This window comes from Trachymyrmex septentrionalis, unplaced genomic scaffold (genome assembly GCF_001594115.1).
Source record: "Trachymyrmex septentrionalis isolate Tsep2-gDNA-1 unplaced genomic scaffold, Tsep1.0 scaffold81, whole genome shotgun sequence".
Lineage (NCBI taxonomy): Eukaryota > Metazoa > Arthropoda > Insecta > Hymenoptera > Formicidae > Trachymyrmex > Trachymyrmex septentrionalis.
In genome coordinates this window covers 617,841-634,007 of record NW_017305997.1, presented here as the reverse complement: position 1 = coordinate 634,007, position 16,167 = coordinate 617,841, and the positions used below count along the sequence as shown (strand labels likewise).

The following is a 16,167-nucleotide window of genomic DNA, read 5'->3' as shown; positions in this document are numbered from 1 at the left end:
TATATATATATTATATATATGACAATTGGCCCAGAAATCGTCGAAGGTATCAATAATCGCCAAGTTCACGTATTAAAGACGTATCTTAGTGCTTTCAATCGTACGGTTTGCTGATATTTTTATTGGTTCCAAGGAGGTATTTACATTGTTGTGCTACATGTTATGAAACTCGTAAGTATATGAATTCACTATTGATTAAATCCAATATGAGCAATAACCGAGACTGCGTGATTTCGATTAAATGCTTCACTGTGAGTTTACGAGACACTGACATCTCGTGTGATTTTGGAGTATTGGCAACTTACATGAAGTAAATTGAGCTTCGAGTTATAAATCGAGACCACTGTTTTAGGTACACCATCAACAAATTATTGTTTCATACAAATTTCATAGGTTTTTTTTTTTACGTGACAAGCACTGGTTCACCGAAGCACATAGTCATTCGAGTAATCGCCATATCTATCGATTACTGGGATTAGATGGGCCGAAAAAAATTCTTATAAATCGAATAATAATGTATCCAAATCCAAAAAAAAATTAGATCCATAATTGTTATTACCTAGACATTCTACGAACCAGTAATCGTCATAGGCATAAGCGAGTTAATAAATAAATACACACACACACACACACACACACACACAAGCGAATAAAGGATGTCAATCACTGAATCACTTCTACATCGATAACTGATACATCTAGAACAGAGATCGGCACTACTTGAATAAAAACTAATTTTATAATTCTTTTCTATTGAAACAGCTATTAATATTTATAAAAAAATTGTAATAATAATATAGTTCTGAAAAAAAAAATAGAATATAAAAGATTATAAAAATATATACATATAATTAATAGATTAAATGTTCTCGGCTCCTTCGGTTGAGATAAATCCATACAATCAATCAATACCTATTCGAGCAAACACTGGGTGCAAATAATTTATTCAAATAAACATATCAAATACGCAAACGTTTGAATCCTGACTTGACAATATGTAGTCATCCAAAGATAGTAATGTAACAAGATGTAATTATACTTCCTGCTATAATGATTATCGCAAACATCGAGTCTTGACGTTCAATGTATAAACAGCTTTATAACGTTGCGATAATCATTGTATTAGGAAATACGATGACATCTTGTTACATTACTATCTTTGAATGACTGCATATTGTCAATAATTTTGCAAAAACATTGATAAGGATCCAAATCAGAATCGAAACGTTTGCGTATTTGATATGTTTATTTGAATAAATTATTTGCACATTGTCACCCAGTGTTTTTGCTCGAATAGGCATTGATTAATTGTATAAAAAAGTATATATTATATATATAATTACAATATATATATATATATATTTTTTTTTATATATATATATATATAAATTTATGTATCTGAATCATTCCATCGTTCGTGTGTGCGATAGTTGAACACGTATGACGATTTGTGAGACACCCATGATTATTGGATAAACCGTTTATGGCGGCATGGCGATAATTCGCGATACTTGCGCCTTTTAATTTTTACGTAGAATTTTCTCAACAACGGCATAAGAATTTTAGAGTTTAACGTTTTATTCATCACAAAAAATTGATTCGAAATAAGCTAAAATAACAATCACTCACTTTTCAATCTAAAAAATGTAAATTTGCAAAGTCAAGCGTTTTGATTAACGTGATGATTACTGAGCCAACTACCTTATTAACAGATGTACAACAATTTTTCTCTCAGTTCGTAATATTTCCGAGAAATTGTCATTATATCGATAGCAATTAACGCTGTATTTACTACTCTCATTTACAGCATATGCATTCTATTTGACAACTCGATGCCAATCAAATTAGTTACATATTAATTTAATCAATGCGCATATCCAATATTAACGTTAATACGTTATTCGATTGCTACGCAAAAGACATTATTGATTTTATTTAGAACGATGCGCAATATACGATATAGGAGAAAATCCATGAGAAAAAAATATTCCTGTATATTAGAGAGGAAGAACGAAATACAAAAGGAAATTAGAACTCGTATCTCATTTGTACGCTGCACACTGCATGGGCATTTCTCTCGCACGAACAAATATTAAATCTGGAAGATACTCGCGGTTCGCTTTCCGCCTCTTCTGAAGCCAGCGACTAGAAAAAAGACTGCAGTGCTTAAAGAACAGTATTTAGAAGGCTAGTATTTAGAATAACATGGAACATTAAGCTTGGCAAACGGACAAGATCTCTACACGAACTGAATATTTAAAGCAAAAGCCCTTAGTTCCGCGTTCCCTTAATTTCGCAAACGTACATCGCGAAACGTGCGGTAAATGTGAAAGTCGTAAAGTGCGGTCAGCAAGTACACTTGTACAACGACATTCATTCGCGATGGACGCACGTGCGTTGCTCGAGAACCCAACTTTCGCTTTTGCCTAATCGACCAAGTTCGCTTAGGCAAGGCTGGAAAAACTTGCGCACGTCGGCAAAAGTTTCGCGACATCGCACAGAATATCTTACCGTCGTCCCACATTACGATCGACTGCGAATCACCCTCGTCGAATTTCCAGCATCTGATATATGTAAAGCCATTTTCCGACGTGCGTAAAGCCGTGTCCTTCGATACGAGGGGTGCGGAAGAAATTATCGTAAGACCTCACGGATATTTCCACCTATCTCTCGCTGCGCTTTCTTTTTTCTCCCTCGGAAAGAATCCTCGCGCGTACGTTATCATTGCCAAAGGAAGAAATATCAGATGAGATATGAGAAGCTTTGTATGATTTAACGCGCAGGTTTTGCTTCTATTGCTATAGAGAGATGGGGCGCGATATTCAATCGACGTTATCTCTGTGAACGCGTTGGTGCGATGTACGGAAGCAACAGAAAGAAATCGTCTTCGCGTTCGGACAAAGATCAAATTAATTGTTACGATTTTATAAATTTCTACTCTCCCGGAGTACGCCTCCATCGTCGTCGACAATGCATTTGCCGTGTTACGTAGAGAACGAATCGATCGTGCGTTAACTGAACGACGATTCCAACTGGGCGCCAATTCGTCATTATGCAAAGCCGTATAGAAAAGCACTTGGAAAGAGTCGTTTTAATTAATTAAAACAACGCGACGAATTCACGTGTTCGCCGCTGACAGTTCCAATTTAAAGTCGGATTATTCGAAATACTGTGTGGATATCGACAGGCGGAGATTTGCATCTCAAATGCGAATGTCCTCAATGCTGCTTCCGGCGAACAGACATGTACGCTTGCGCTCTATTAGCGTAAAAATTTCTCTAATTGTAAAAATATATTAAAACGAGCAATAAACAAATCGGAGATATTTTTAACTTATCGTAAGCCACATATTCAGAAAAAAAAAAAAAAAAAAAAAAAATAGGAAAATGTATTCATTTTATCTTTTAAAAATATAGTTTTTGCTCAACGGAAAAAAATAAAACAACAGGAAAGTTATAATTTTGTAATGAATATTCTGGACTATCCGCGCCGCGGACCAGCAATTTTTCCATTCTTTTTTTTTGTATATGTATTTATATCATACTCGTATAAGGTTTTTTTATAATGCATACATATTATTCATACACTATGTTTCTTTTCACAATAGACTGACAATGAAAGAAAAATGTCGAAATATTGCGAAACAAATGTTACTTACGACCACGTTCCCTTCGATATCTATTCGTTATGAAAAAAATTCGATTGCGACGAAATGAAATAGATGGCTTATTTACGAAAAAAACAAAAAGTATTATTTCGCTGTGTTTAAATAAAGATATTTATTTCCTACAGTTAACCTTCATATACGCAGAAATTCGCATTATAGCCGAACACAACGCACACAACGTTGCGTCAAGCAGACATTACCGATTATTTCAGCAGAATTATTAACGCTGTCGTTTTCCCTAATAACGGTAATGAGCGCGTTTTACATCCCTAACGCAGTATTCACAGAAAGCACTGGAAACGCTAGACAGCAATTGCGCTTCGCGAATGTAAAACGGCACGCCGATTACATTAGAAATACGTTCCATTCTCTGAACGCGCGCTCGGAGCACCGACTATCCACCGGTAGTAGGAGAGGTCGCTCCATGTGCGTTCGTTGCCCCGCAGGAAATTGCACATGCAAATCGAGCTTTTTTCTTACGCGGCAGCGTAACCATCCCGTCTCCAAAGCGAACTTCACGTAATTTATGAGAGCGCTTCAGCATTTGAATAGAAACGCAGTGTGCCAGCAAATAGGCGATTTAATCCGCGACTAAGACCGCACAAGAAATTGCATCGAATTCTGAATAAAGCGGCGACCCACCTATATCTATGACTCACAAGCGCACAAAGGAAAGAATCCGGATGATAAATACAAATAAATACATTTAAAGTATACTTTAGGTGTAGGTAAAACATTTTCTGCCACGAAAAAAATGAAAGAAATCATCCGGTTTTCACAGGAGGAAGATAGACAACATTTTTCTGTGAGTGAAATCAGCTGCGCTGAAAGGCAACGGAATTTAAAGGGATACGAGACGGTATATCGAGAAAGCGAAACAAACTGAAAGATAGGGAAAGAAATAGCCGGCCACTACTCCGTGCATGGCTGCAAATGAGGCCGTAGATGTGCTAAGCGATAAGAGATGATAGAAAGTAGTTCGTGAAAAGAGCCATCGCGGTGGTTCTTCGCAATGAAGGAAGGAATGGTCGGTACTGGTGCGGTATAGTGCATCTATGAAACGTTCCTACGAAACGCTTTTGCCTGCACTATTGCGAGTGCATTTGTTCACAAAAGCATTTGTTCACAAAAGAGTGCACGCGTATGGGAAGGTACCACGAATATTTCGTTTTATGCGATCGCGCATTCGAATCATATATAATTCTAACCAAGTATCCGAGTTTCGCAATTTACTGTCAAGTGGTCTTCGTTTCAGCAGCTGAAGCGCGTTAAATGTAAATCGTAGAAAGAACGAGAGAAAACTTGAGAGACTGAGAATCCCCGGTGAAGAAAGAAATCTGCTTTTAATTCATTCACGATCGTCCCAGGCGCAAAATTTATCATCATCGCCTTTCATAATTTTCTATCTTCACATCGTACTGGAATTTGCAAATAATCGTTGCATTTAATATCTATTGAATTCATATTCATATATTTGCGCGATTAAACAGAAACCTATCTTGGCAAACGCGACAGGCGGATCTTAAAATAGAGATGCCGATGAGTATTTAATCGACAACCTTGAGAGAGAGAAGATGAAGGGAGTCTCTTCAAGATTTGCCATTCTGGTAATTGAAACCTGGCGTGAGCCTCGAGGCGGGGAACGTTTAATAGCCAAAGTTAGTCGCGTTTCTATGCAAATTAAATGCTTACAGCCATCGAGAGGTGAGCTACGTGGGGTGGCGATGGCGGTGGCCGTTTCCCCCTCGCTGTTTATCTACCGGGAGGAGGTTCTTGGACGACTCGCAACGTAAATAGTTAGTGCCTGTGGGTTGCGACGAACGGCCAACGTGTGTTGAATAACGATAAGCTTCTAGCGTTACTGAACAAGGAGCTATATTTATGTGTCTCGCATGCGCCACCTTTTTCTTCGTCCACCAACCGCCACTAAAAGCGTTCCAAAGTTTCGACGTGTACGTGCATTAACGTCGCAAAACAATAAGCGTAAACCCGCTTGAAAAAGCTTTACGCGAAACAACTCGATCCAACTAATATCTGAGCACTTCTCTTCTAGTATAAATATAAAGAGAAATCCGTGTTTGCGGTATTTCAATTAACACCTGAGAAGAGTGACTTTCCAAAAAAATTTCTCTCGAGTAAATAGTCTTGCATTCAATGCAACACGTGTATAGTGTTGTAGACGAAACAAAAGACGGGAGGAAGGTGTACGACCCTATCTTCGACCTAGGATTGACCAACGAGGACTCCTGTTTACACTTAGCTTTATTGCTTTCTGGACAAATGCATGCCGGCTGAGTCAGACATTAAAACCCCTTTCGTGAGCTTTCGTGTGGCTATCAGTTGTCACTGATCAGTTTAGTTAGACAAATGGATGAGACAAATAAGGACTTTCGGAAGGCCGTCTTGCAAACGATTTTTCATTGTCCCCTCACTCTTATGTCGCCCTTCAAGTCACCCGTCTTAAACCCCAAATAAATACACGTGGCATACGGCAACTTATTTAAAGATCGAAACCTTACTACACGCACAGCACGCGCGGACAAATAATATTCGTCTTTCTACGCAGAACAGGGTAGGAAGAGACAACGATAAGCATCTCTAGCCAACGGAGTGCCATTCTCACTCGTTCCAATCGATATACGGCCGACCGCCACTCGACATCAGCGGGGTAATAACGAAAGTACAGCTACGAGAGGGCAACGTAGCCCTTTGCGGTGTATCTCACGTACCGACAGCACGAGGTCCGAGCGAGAGAGATCCGAGGGAGTCAGACGGACATTTCGGGAATCGCATAAATTTTGCAAACCAGAGAGGGTGTTTCAGCGAAGGAGTTAATAGATATTCGTCTCTGAATCGTGCTATCGCTAAAGCAATATTTTATGTACCTTTTTGCCCGGAGCACACGATTATTCGATAACATATAATATGATAAAATATAATATGTTCTCTAAGAGATAATTAGAAATTATTTTTCTTGCATATAGATAGACAAAATTTATACGAAAAAAGAAATAAATACAAGATAAATGTGTAACATAGTAATTTTTTGTCAAGAGAGATTTTTTGTTTCACAGAGATGTTTTCTTTGTACACGATAAAAATAATTTACTTATAAAAAAAATAGCTGTATCTCAATGTTTAAAAAAAATTGTTTGTAGAATACTATGAACCAAATTAAAGTCGGATTAAGAGTTAATTTCAAATTAAAAAGTTTAAAAATTATTTCTTGTCAATCTCGTATCTTCCTCCGCAATTTTAAACGAATAACTAATTGTATAGATACGTCGATACATTTCGAATGCAATCAATCATCTCCCTCTGGTATTTTTTTCATAATTTTACAATACATACTTTTTATCGCATTACTCTTCGCGTTATTTTTCTTGTTCTCATAGAAAAATATATAGCAGTCGTATAAATTAAAGACGTTTATATTATATCAATAAGTAGATTAGCATCATAAACATAATGTATCAAGCAGGTAAATTAATCTGGGAGATAATCTAAAGGTTTATGCTGGCACAATTGCGTGCCCTATCAATCCAATGATTTGGATTCACGGGGGCTGATCCATCCATTATTACCAACGCGCAGTAATGGCATCACACGGGGGAGGGAAAGCCGCTATAAATGACTCTATGGCAACCATGGATGCATAAAGGTAAATCTCGCGTTCGATACGAATGCGGCTCCATTATTGCCAATCATAACGCGGAAGGGTGTTACAGCGAGTCCGCGTACGACTCTCTCGATTTTCTGCTCTTACACGCTCTCCCTCTCTCTTCTCCATTCTCCACCGCAATCTGCCCGCGATATCATAATTCTTGATACAGAGATGATAACATGAAAGTGCGGCGAGTACGTAGGATAAAAGAGACGTTTTTCCAACTGAAATTCTCGTTACGCGGAATATCGAAAAGACTGTATATACGATTTTCAGTAATCTTTCGATATTATATCATCGCTGTGTTATATCTACCGATTAATCTGATAGAATAATTCTCTTTTTCAGGCAATACCCGCTCGTAATCGCTCGACCTTATATAAGGCGCAATGAAAAATTCTTTAACGAGAGAAAAAAAAAAAAAAGACCGTGTCGTATAGGACTGCGAGCTTTTGTTCTTGTAACGCGAAGTTTCCTGGGAAACTGAGATGTTTGCTTTACTTCCATGTCTTCACTTTGCTCGTGTTCCTTTTTTCCTCGCCGCCTTCATTTCCTCCTATCATTCGCAGCTCAAGTATTTCAAGTATAGCCGCCTTAGTTTGACCAGCATTTTCTATTCTTAATTTCTCTGCTCCCCTCGTATTCTCGCGTCTTATAACAATATTATTAGTATGCCGACTTTCCTCGCGATTTCAGGCTTGCGCATAGAAATTTTTTATAATGTTACAACTATTGTAATCGAATAAGTACTCATCCATCTGTATCGCTGTAAGTAAATACATAATGATTTTGCGAAAATATCAATTGCTTCTTACACGAAATGTGAATCTCTTACAATCGTTGATTTTATTCCGAATGATCTGATATCCGACCATGCAATTTCTGATACGAAATTTCTGAACGATTGCGAAAAGCAAATATAAATATTCTGTCGAATACCCTTAACCTTGTTTCCACGATAATAAAAATCTCTCTGAGATCCCAAACAGAAAAAGAATTAACAAAATTACATTTGAACAATGCGATTGGTCGCACGGAATTCTTTCTCCGTCCGAGATCTCGGACCGATTTCTAAATTAAATACCTTATATATAAATACATTAAATATCTGAAATACAAAACTGCTTTCTCATTTCAGTACCTATTTTATGAAAATTATTAAAATGCCTCTTCTAAAAGTTAATTTAAGACACAGCTTAATTATTTTGCGAATTAAAATCCGATTTTAAAATATAATAGTTTTAAAATAAATAGCAATACATAGCTGATGATAACGTAAACAGCAGTTAATCGGTAAAATTTCGCTATTCTGTAACGAGAATGACGCTTTATTGTTACGACGTGCCGTTCAGTGGATATGTTTAGCAAACAAACTTTGCCAATATCGATAACGTGAATTGCTAACCATTTGCTATACGAGATTCATCGAGATTCATATAGATAATTGCAACATGAATTTTCCGAGAAGGATCAACACACATACAAAGCAGTCTCTAAAATGCAAAAATAAATTGATAGACATTTTTGTAATTAAAATGTGAAAGGGAAGAAGAGCGGGATTGAAGAGAGGGCGTGTACGAAATATTTTGGGGGCTGCAAAGCAAAAGACTGAAAAGGAGTGGAGTGTAGAAACTCATTTGAGCTTTTTTATCGGTGATCGGTTAAACGGTGCGATCATTCCGGATCATTCAACTGAATAAAATCGAGTATTTCGTTAGAACTTTCAACAGCATTGGCTGCACGGAACATCTCTTGCACACCGTTCTCTTTTTTTTTTAATCACCGCCGCCAGACGATTGATTCCACATCAACCCTGTTGCGTAATCCAAACGATATCGTTATAACGTTGTAATCTCATCGTCATGATGGATATATTCGACGAGCTGGTTCGATTCATTAAACGCTATTAAACCTATTCCTTTCTGAAAGTATCGACGGTGCGAACTATTAATCAATACAAGTTTTCATATAATTATTCCTAGTAAAGAATAAAAAGAAATCGTATACATTTGTTGCAATGTAAAATTTACAATACTCAAATATACTCAATTTTATATATTCATTTTTTTCTATATATATAGTATCCTAATGTATTAGGATACCTTTAATAACATACTTAAAAAAATTAATTAAAACACTGAAAGTTTTAAAAATAATTACATAATATTTATGTGCAATGCGAATTAAATCTTCTTGATTGATAAACTCGTCATATCATGAGTATCACATTTTAAATTGTAACACAATTAAAAAGAATAAATTACAAATAAAGAAAAAGTAAAAATAAAAAAACACAGTTTAAATTCAAATATAAAACGTTACAAGTTTCGGCTACCGGATTGAGCCCTCCTCAGACATTAACTTATCACAAAAATCGCTGTACAAAATTAGTTATCGAAAATACCCGCATATTCCTTATAATAACAGCTCGGGTGAGTCTTGATGTATGACTCGACATTATTCACATGCGATTGAACCAGTCCACCAAATGTGTTTCATATCTCTTGGAAAAAGTTCAAAAGCCATGTGTAAATTATTCAAACAAGTATGTCCATATAAGTGTAAAAACCAATTGAAATGTACAAAGTATAATGGAACGCAGATGTGTAAGTACATGTATGTCGATTATAATGTACACTCGCTGATACGGATCGACACAGTTATTATAAGGAATATTTGATAACTAAACGGGCATTTTTGATAACTAAATTTTGTACAGCGATCTTTGTGATAAGTTAATGTCTGAAGAGCGCTCAATCCAGTAGCCGAAACTTGTAACGTTTTATATTTGAATTTAAACTGTGTTTTTTTTATTTTTACTTTTTCTTTATTTGTAATTTATTCTTTCTAATTGTGTTACAATTTAAAATGTGTTTGACTCTTACTTTGCCCTTTATTTATTGTAATTTATTTTCTATGTGAAGAGTCCTTCTATCTGTTAAACATCATAATTATCACAATGTATTTGAATAAAAGAAATCAAAAGAGAAAATTAATTAAACGTTGCAAATTAGTTTCAAGTTTCAACTATGAAAATTAATAATCGAGTTGATAATAGATAATAGATTGACTGTGCGTGCAGAGCTTTATTACAATTCGTTGTTTATAACTTTGACTGCTTATATAATTCCAAAATAATATTTATATTATCTATAACTTTGATATGAGAATTTCGCAAATTTAATTAACGTTTAAAAATGTATTTGAATTATGTCATTTTAGAGCTATTCAGAATATCATTATACATAATATCGCAAACGATATTACTCATTAATATTACAAGGAATGTAGACATCGATAATAAAAAACTTGCGCAATGGTATTACTGGCTTGTCATCGTTCACGCAAAGACCAACGTAATATTACGCTCGCGGATTCGCTCTGCCGTTAAGACATTATCTTAAAACTCGTTTTTCCGAGGGAGTCTCAGTTCGTAGTTTAACGCTACGATGCGCAAATGAAAGGGACTATAACATCTTATTCTATTTAAGTACTCTTAATAAAAGAAACTGCGCGTTTTTGTCGCAAGCCTTTCAACGGAAAAGCTCTTTAGACAATCATTGCGACGGATTTAATAACACAAACAGTATTACAAAAGAAATGCCTTTTACATACAAACACAATCAACGTCTATGAAAAATATGTACAATCCTCGATAATCGTGCAAATCCTTTTTCTCTATTTCTATCTTCAACGATATTTTTAAGTTCATCATCGAACATCTGAATTCAATTTAGTGCGATAAAATCGTTTGATTTTCTAAGCGATTTTCTGACTCGCTAGTGTTAGCAAAGAATTAACTGAGCTTTCTTCCTCCCTTCAAGATTTCAGAAAAAAAAAAAAGATCCTAGACTAACTTGTGAGGATGTCTAATAATTGTAAAAAAAAAAGGGTCAACGTAATCTTGGCTGCTTTAGAAGTTTTACAATCACAAATATTTTTTTAAGCACAGTGCTTATCTAATAAATAATAAACAAAATTATTAATTACTTATTTCTGGCGATAATGAATACTTTCTTATTAAATATCATTTAATTTCTGTGTCTCCACAGTTGTATTTTTAATCTTCAATTCATTAATCGTATTTTTTATCGCCTGCTGCTACAAAGGAAATTATTCGAATTTCTGAGCGGAACGTTCATCTACGAAAACAGTCCTATAATCGCAAGTCATTTTCCCGAAATCTACAAACCGACCGGGGTCCAAGATAAAATTAGCTTAAATTAGATTAGATTTCGCTTATCTGCTTTACGAGCGACATAAAACGCGAGCATTCACGTAAAGACTAATATCAATTAAGATCGATGCCGCTCCGCCTTGAAAATCGTGATGCAGGAGCTGTCTTCGAAACGTTAATCCACCGGATCGATCGTAAAATAAAGAATTGGCCAGGAAAGGTACTGGGTGGGTGCTACCATCTTTTTTCGAGAGTTGCTTCGTCCCGTTGTAAGTCCCTCTAGTATCCACGATCGCGCACACATTCATGATGTGATACCGCAGGGGCGGATCGGCCCACGCTCAACTTGAATACTGATTCTCGACGGACGCATATATTACCACCGTGGATAAAAGACATTTGCATTTTGATGGACTGCGTCGAGTGCATTTGACGTTTCGTATGCATTTCACCGGGCGCGCGCGTGTACAGTCGGAGCTGCCTCGGAGCTGCCGTGAAAAACTCGGTCTTACCCATATTTATCACCCAATGTTGCACATCCATGCATACAGCCGTTTGTATTTATCTCGCGCCGTGCGAACTCTTTGAGGGTATCTCCGCAATGAACTTGCCATCGCGTTTGCATCGGGTATAATGCGAATATAGCAAACACTGTCGGCACCTACAGTGTATATTATAGCCTATTGTGTATATACATATATACGCAAAAGAAGAAATTAGAATGAAAAAGTATCGAAAAGTTGCCAGAGATAAAAACACGAAAGAGCAAGTAACGACGTTAGAAAATTTTATTACAGTAATCCCGTTTATTATAGTATTAGAGTAATCTTCGTTATATAGGTACTATATGCGATACTACACTGAACAAAAATTGCTAAATTTTAATACATATTTCTTCGAATAGTACTAGGTAAACATTTACTTACAGTAAAAAAAATATTTACTCAGTAAAAAAACTGAGTAAATCGAATTAATAATTTCTGTATCAAATAAATATATATTTACATTTAGTAAATATTTATTAGAGGTTTGAATATTATATTATTTATTGATTTAAATATTTATTATTAGATTGTTTGAATATCATAGAGTAAATATTTAAAGAAATATTTATTAAAATTTAGTATTTTTTTCAATATAAAATATCTTTATAATATTATCAATAGTGTGAAATAATAGTATACTCGAAAACATCAAAATCATCAACTATCAAATTCATATATCTTCATAAATAATCCATCTTTCATGCAGACTACGATATCAGAGAAAGTATTAATGTAGTAAGTATTAATCTCTAATTCGTATCAGAGTATAAATTCGAGCGAGAACATTACTCATTCCGCTTTAGCACAAGCCTGCCAAAGAGCTTCGAGAAATCAACTGCCAAAATTTCGATCTCGGGTTCGAGTGCCAAAGCGTGGGATGAGCACGGGATTGCACGGACAATGGTGCGAAAGAAGTGGCAAATTGAAAAACCGTCCTATGACCAAGAACAGAATCCGTGAGAGTGGAAGAGCGCGTCCCTACGCATTTGCGGGAGATCGGGGGAGTGAAAAACCCCTAATATCCGCGGAATATCCTTCAGCTTCGGTCCCTGATCCGGTGACGGAAAACTCGCGGTAATTCACGTTCAAATGCATCGCGTTTGCATGATCAGAGAACAATGACTCATCGGCAAAATCGATCGAGGTAGCGTAGAAGCTTTATGAAAAGACAAACTCACCATTATCGTCGACTTCCCTTTCGATGGTGGCGTGTGATACACGATCCCTCCTCGCGCTTGCACTGTGACAGCTGCACGTTCTTCTTTAAAACAATCGTTCCATCGCCTATGTAATCGCCTGATGATCGTCACACTGCGCACTTGCGACGACGCAGGAACATTCTTATCCCAACGAACCAGCAACGTTCAATTGTAGGCAGCATATCTGAGAACAGAAAAACATTACATAGATTGATTAAATGTCAACTCGAGATAGTCACCTGTTATTAATTACAGGCGTTTCCTGTTTTCTTTAAAATATATTAAAAGTAAATACAAAGTGTTTCAAAAGTTACTGCGAAGGAAATTTGAAAAGTTCCTAGATTTATTAAACGCTCCCCCCCCCCCTCCTATATGTATATCCGCGCCAATAGCGAAGGTGCATAAGCTTGCTATTCAAAACTTCCAACTTCCCTTCAAGCCAACTAGATGTGGCGTAGGTGATCCATCAATGAGGATGTGTGCTGAAATATATGTACGGTATGTTTACGAGGGTGTAGGACTCTTCATAATCCTGATGTCAGTTTACGGATACGAGCAACTTAAGATTCTCCCCACGGTAGAACTGCAGTAAGCATTATCTTCGCTTACAAGTAAGTAACCAAGAGAAACTTGGAACACGAAACAGGAAAATTACTCCTTTGACACGTTACAGGTAATCGTGGAGGAAAAAGGTTGCGAGCTGGGAGTGTGGAGAAGCGAAGGAGATGGGTAGGAGAACGGAGGACTTTCGAGAAAACTTGCGAACCCGAGGGAACGCTTGAGAAGCTTTATAACTTCGACAACCTTAAATCGGCAAAACTGCCGCGCCTCTGGTGGTCGTAGAGCGCGTCCAAAGCGGAATGAGGAAAGCAGGAGCAGAGAGGTCGACGGGGAAGAATAGTCGAAAACCAGTCTGGGAAAAGAGAAGGAAACGCGAAGAAAGTAGTTGCACGTACTTCACTTGGTGAGATCAAACGGGGATACCGCGATGACTATGATCCCCCGCCGTTCTCCGTCTTCTTTGATGAGACGACTTGCCCTACAGCACAAGTGCTTCGATTATGTCCAAGTATACGACGACCATATTTCTAGTATCCATATTTCTGGACTATTTACGGTAAGACGTGACGATTATGTCCCATTGACAAGTTTCACTTTATCGACTAGCATTGCTTGATCACTAGAATTGCTTTACAAATACAGTATAAAATATTCTTCACTGATCGTATCTTGATACGAAATCACTGTTGCGTTTGTATAGATAATTATGGAATATTAAGAGACTATGAGAATTTAACGAAGAAAATTAACGTGTTCTTTTCCGAAATACGACTACATACCCGCCTCTGGAACAACGAGCTAGGTGTAATGCAAGTTAATTACACGTTATGATGATGCATAGCGCCGCTAGAACTAAACAGATGGAAAGCTGCATTGCGTGTATAAGCTAAACAGTATTTTCTTCTTTACATCTTGCACAGCTCTGTCACGTATATCGAATTATAGTTTTCTAATCAAGTTTCTAATTATACCGAAAAAATTAGAGGAGATCGAAAGACTTATCCGAAGAAAAAAATTAAAAAATAATTTCTTTAAAATAAGAAATAAAATAATTCAGGTCTATATTACATTTTCAGTTAGACGTATATTTTCCACATTAATTGAGAGAAAAAAATAATATTGTACGGTCTGTGTGTTTTTTTATATAATAACGTCGGACCACATCGCGACGCGTACGACAATCGAAAGTGAAAGATATCGTAGAGTGATAATGCAAGTCTGAGTGTTGGGAAATACCTGCACGCCCCTCCAGTTTGCTGTCTGCGCGACGAAGAGTCGCGTTGGGGGGGTCGCGTCGTCAACCAAGTCACCCCTAGGCGACTCACGCCCTTCGCGCGTTCCCTCACAGCCTTCCTATCCCTGCTGCTATCCACCACCCCTCAGAAAAAACTCAGACTTGCAGTTAGTAAAGAGACAGCCTATTCGCGTATATGTACAATAGGACCAGACAACACCCAGCCTAACGCCCTCTTTCCTCTCACCTACCCTTTCGTTCGCAACCACCGCGTGTCTGTCTCTGCGTGTCTGTCTGCGCGCGTATATGATCACGTCATCGTCACCGAGCTTTACTTCGCAGATATCTCATCTTTGCCCTCAACGAGAACAATGTCTGGCTGCTTTTTCCGCGGTGATGCTCGTGCACGCCCTCCACATCAGACGTATGCTTTCCCGGTACAACGTGGAAAACAATTATCTGTCCCATCCCAGATACGAAGCTGCATCTCTCCGTCGACTTTCGACGCCGCACTCGTAAATCCGAATTAGACGCAACGTGAGTCTTCGCAGACGATCAGATGACTCTTACCGCAGACACGCGTAATGGAATTAACTCTTCTGCGGTTCATGTAAACTCAACAATCTGATCGAGAGGTTTATCATTTTTTTTTTTTCGAAGAAAATAAATGATTCGTTTCTTAATATACATTTCGGGAATTCCGTTTCCCTTTAAATATACATGGACAGATACTATAAAGATATATAAAGATAAAAAAATGTCACTATACTACGAGAAATATAGTAGATAGAGACACGAGAGTGTATACGAGAGTGTATACGAAATCATCAAAATGCTTTTCGTGAGTGTTACACGGCGGCAACGAAAAACCACGATGTTCCATTACGAAATAAACGTAACACACCGCATGTGCGTGGACAGTCTCATTCTGGTTTCGTACATACGTTCCTGCAAATGCAAACTTCGTGCAAACCGGCGCGACGCGGCGGAAAGCATTTACTGAAGTACTGGCATTCACATCCTCGGCCGAGTAACGCGGAGCAGTAACGCACAGAAAGTACAAAATAGGGAGCCGTTCAGGTCCCTTTTGTTTCCGAGCGTCTATCTTTTTCTCTCTCTT

At 37.3% G+C, this 16,167-nt stretch overlaps 1 protein-coding gene across 2 annotated transcripts in view; it reads right to left on the bottom strand.

Annotated features, from left to right (window-relative positions):
• Nucleotides 1-16,167, bottom strand: part of LOC108754863 (semaphorin-2A) — a 361,619-nt gene that overhangs the window by 253,525 nt on the left and 91,927 nt on the right. For both annotated transcript variants that reach the window (XM_018497496.1, XM_018497495.1), the window contains exon 2: nucleotides 13,230-13,436. In XM_018497496.1, the coding sequence (XP_018352998.1) occupies nucleotides 13,230-13,234 (5 nt within the window). In that variant the 5' untranslated portion in view covers nucleotides 13,235-13,436. The remainder of the gene's footprint in view (nucleotides 1-13,229; nucleotides 13,437-16,167) is intronic.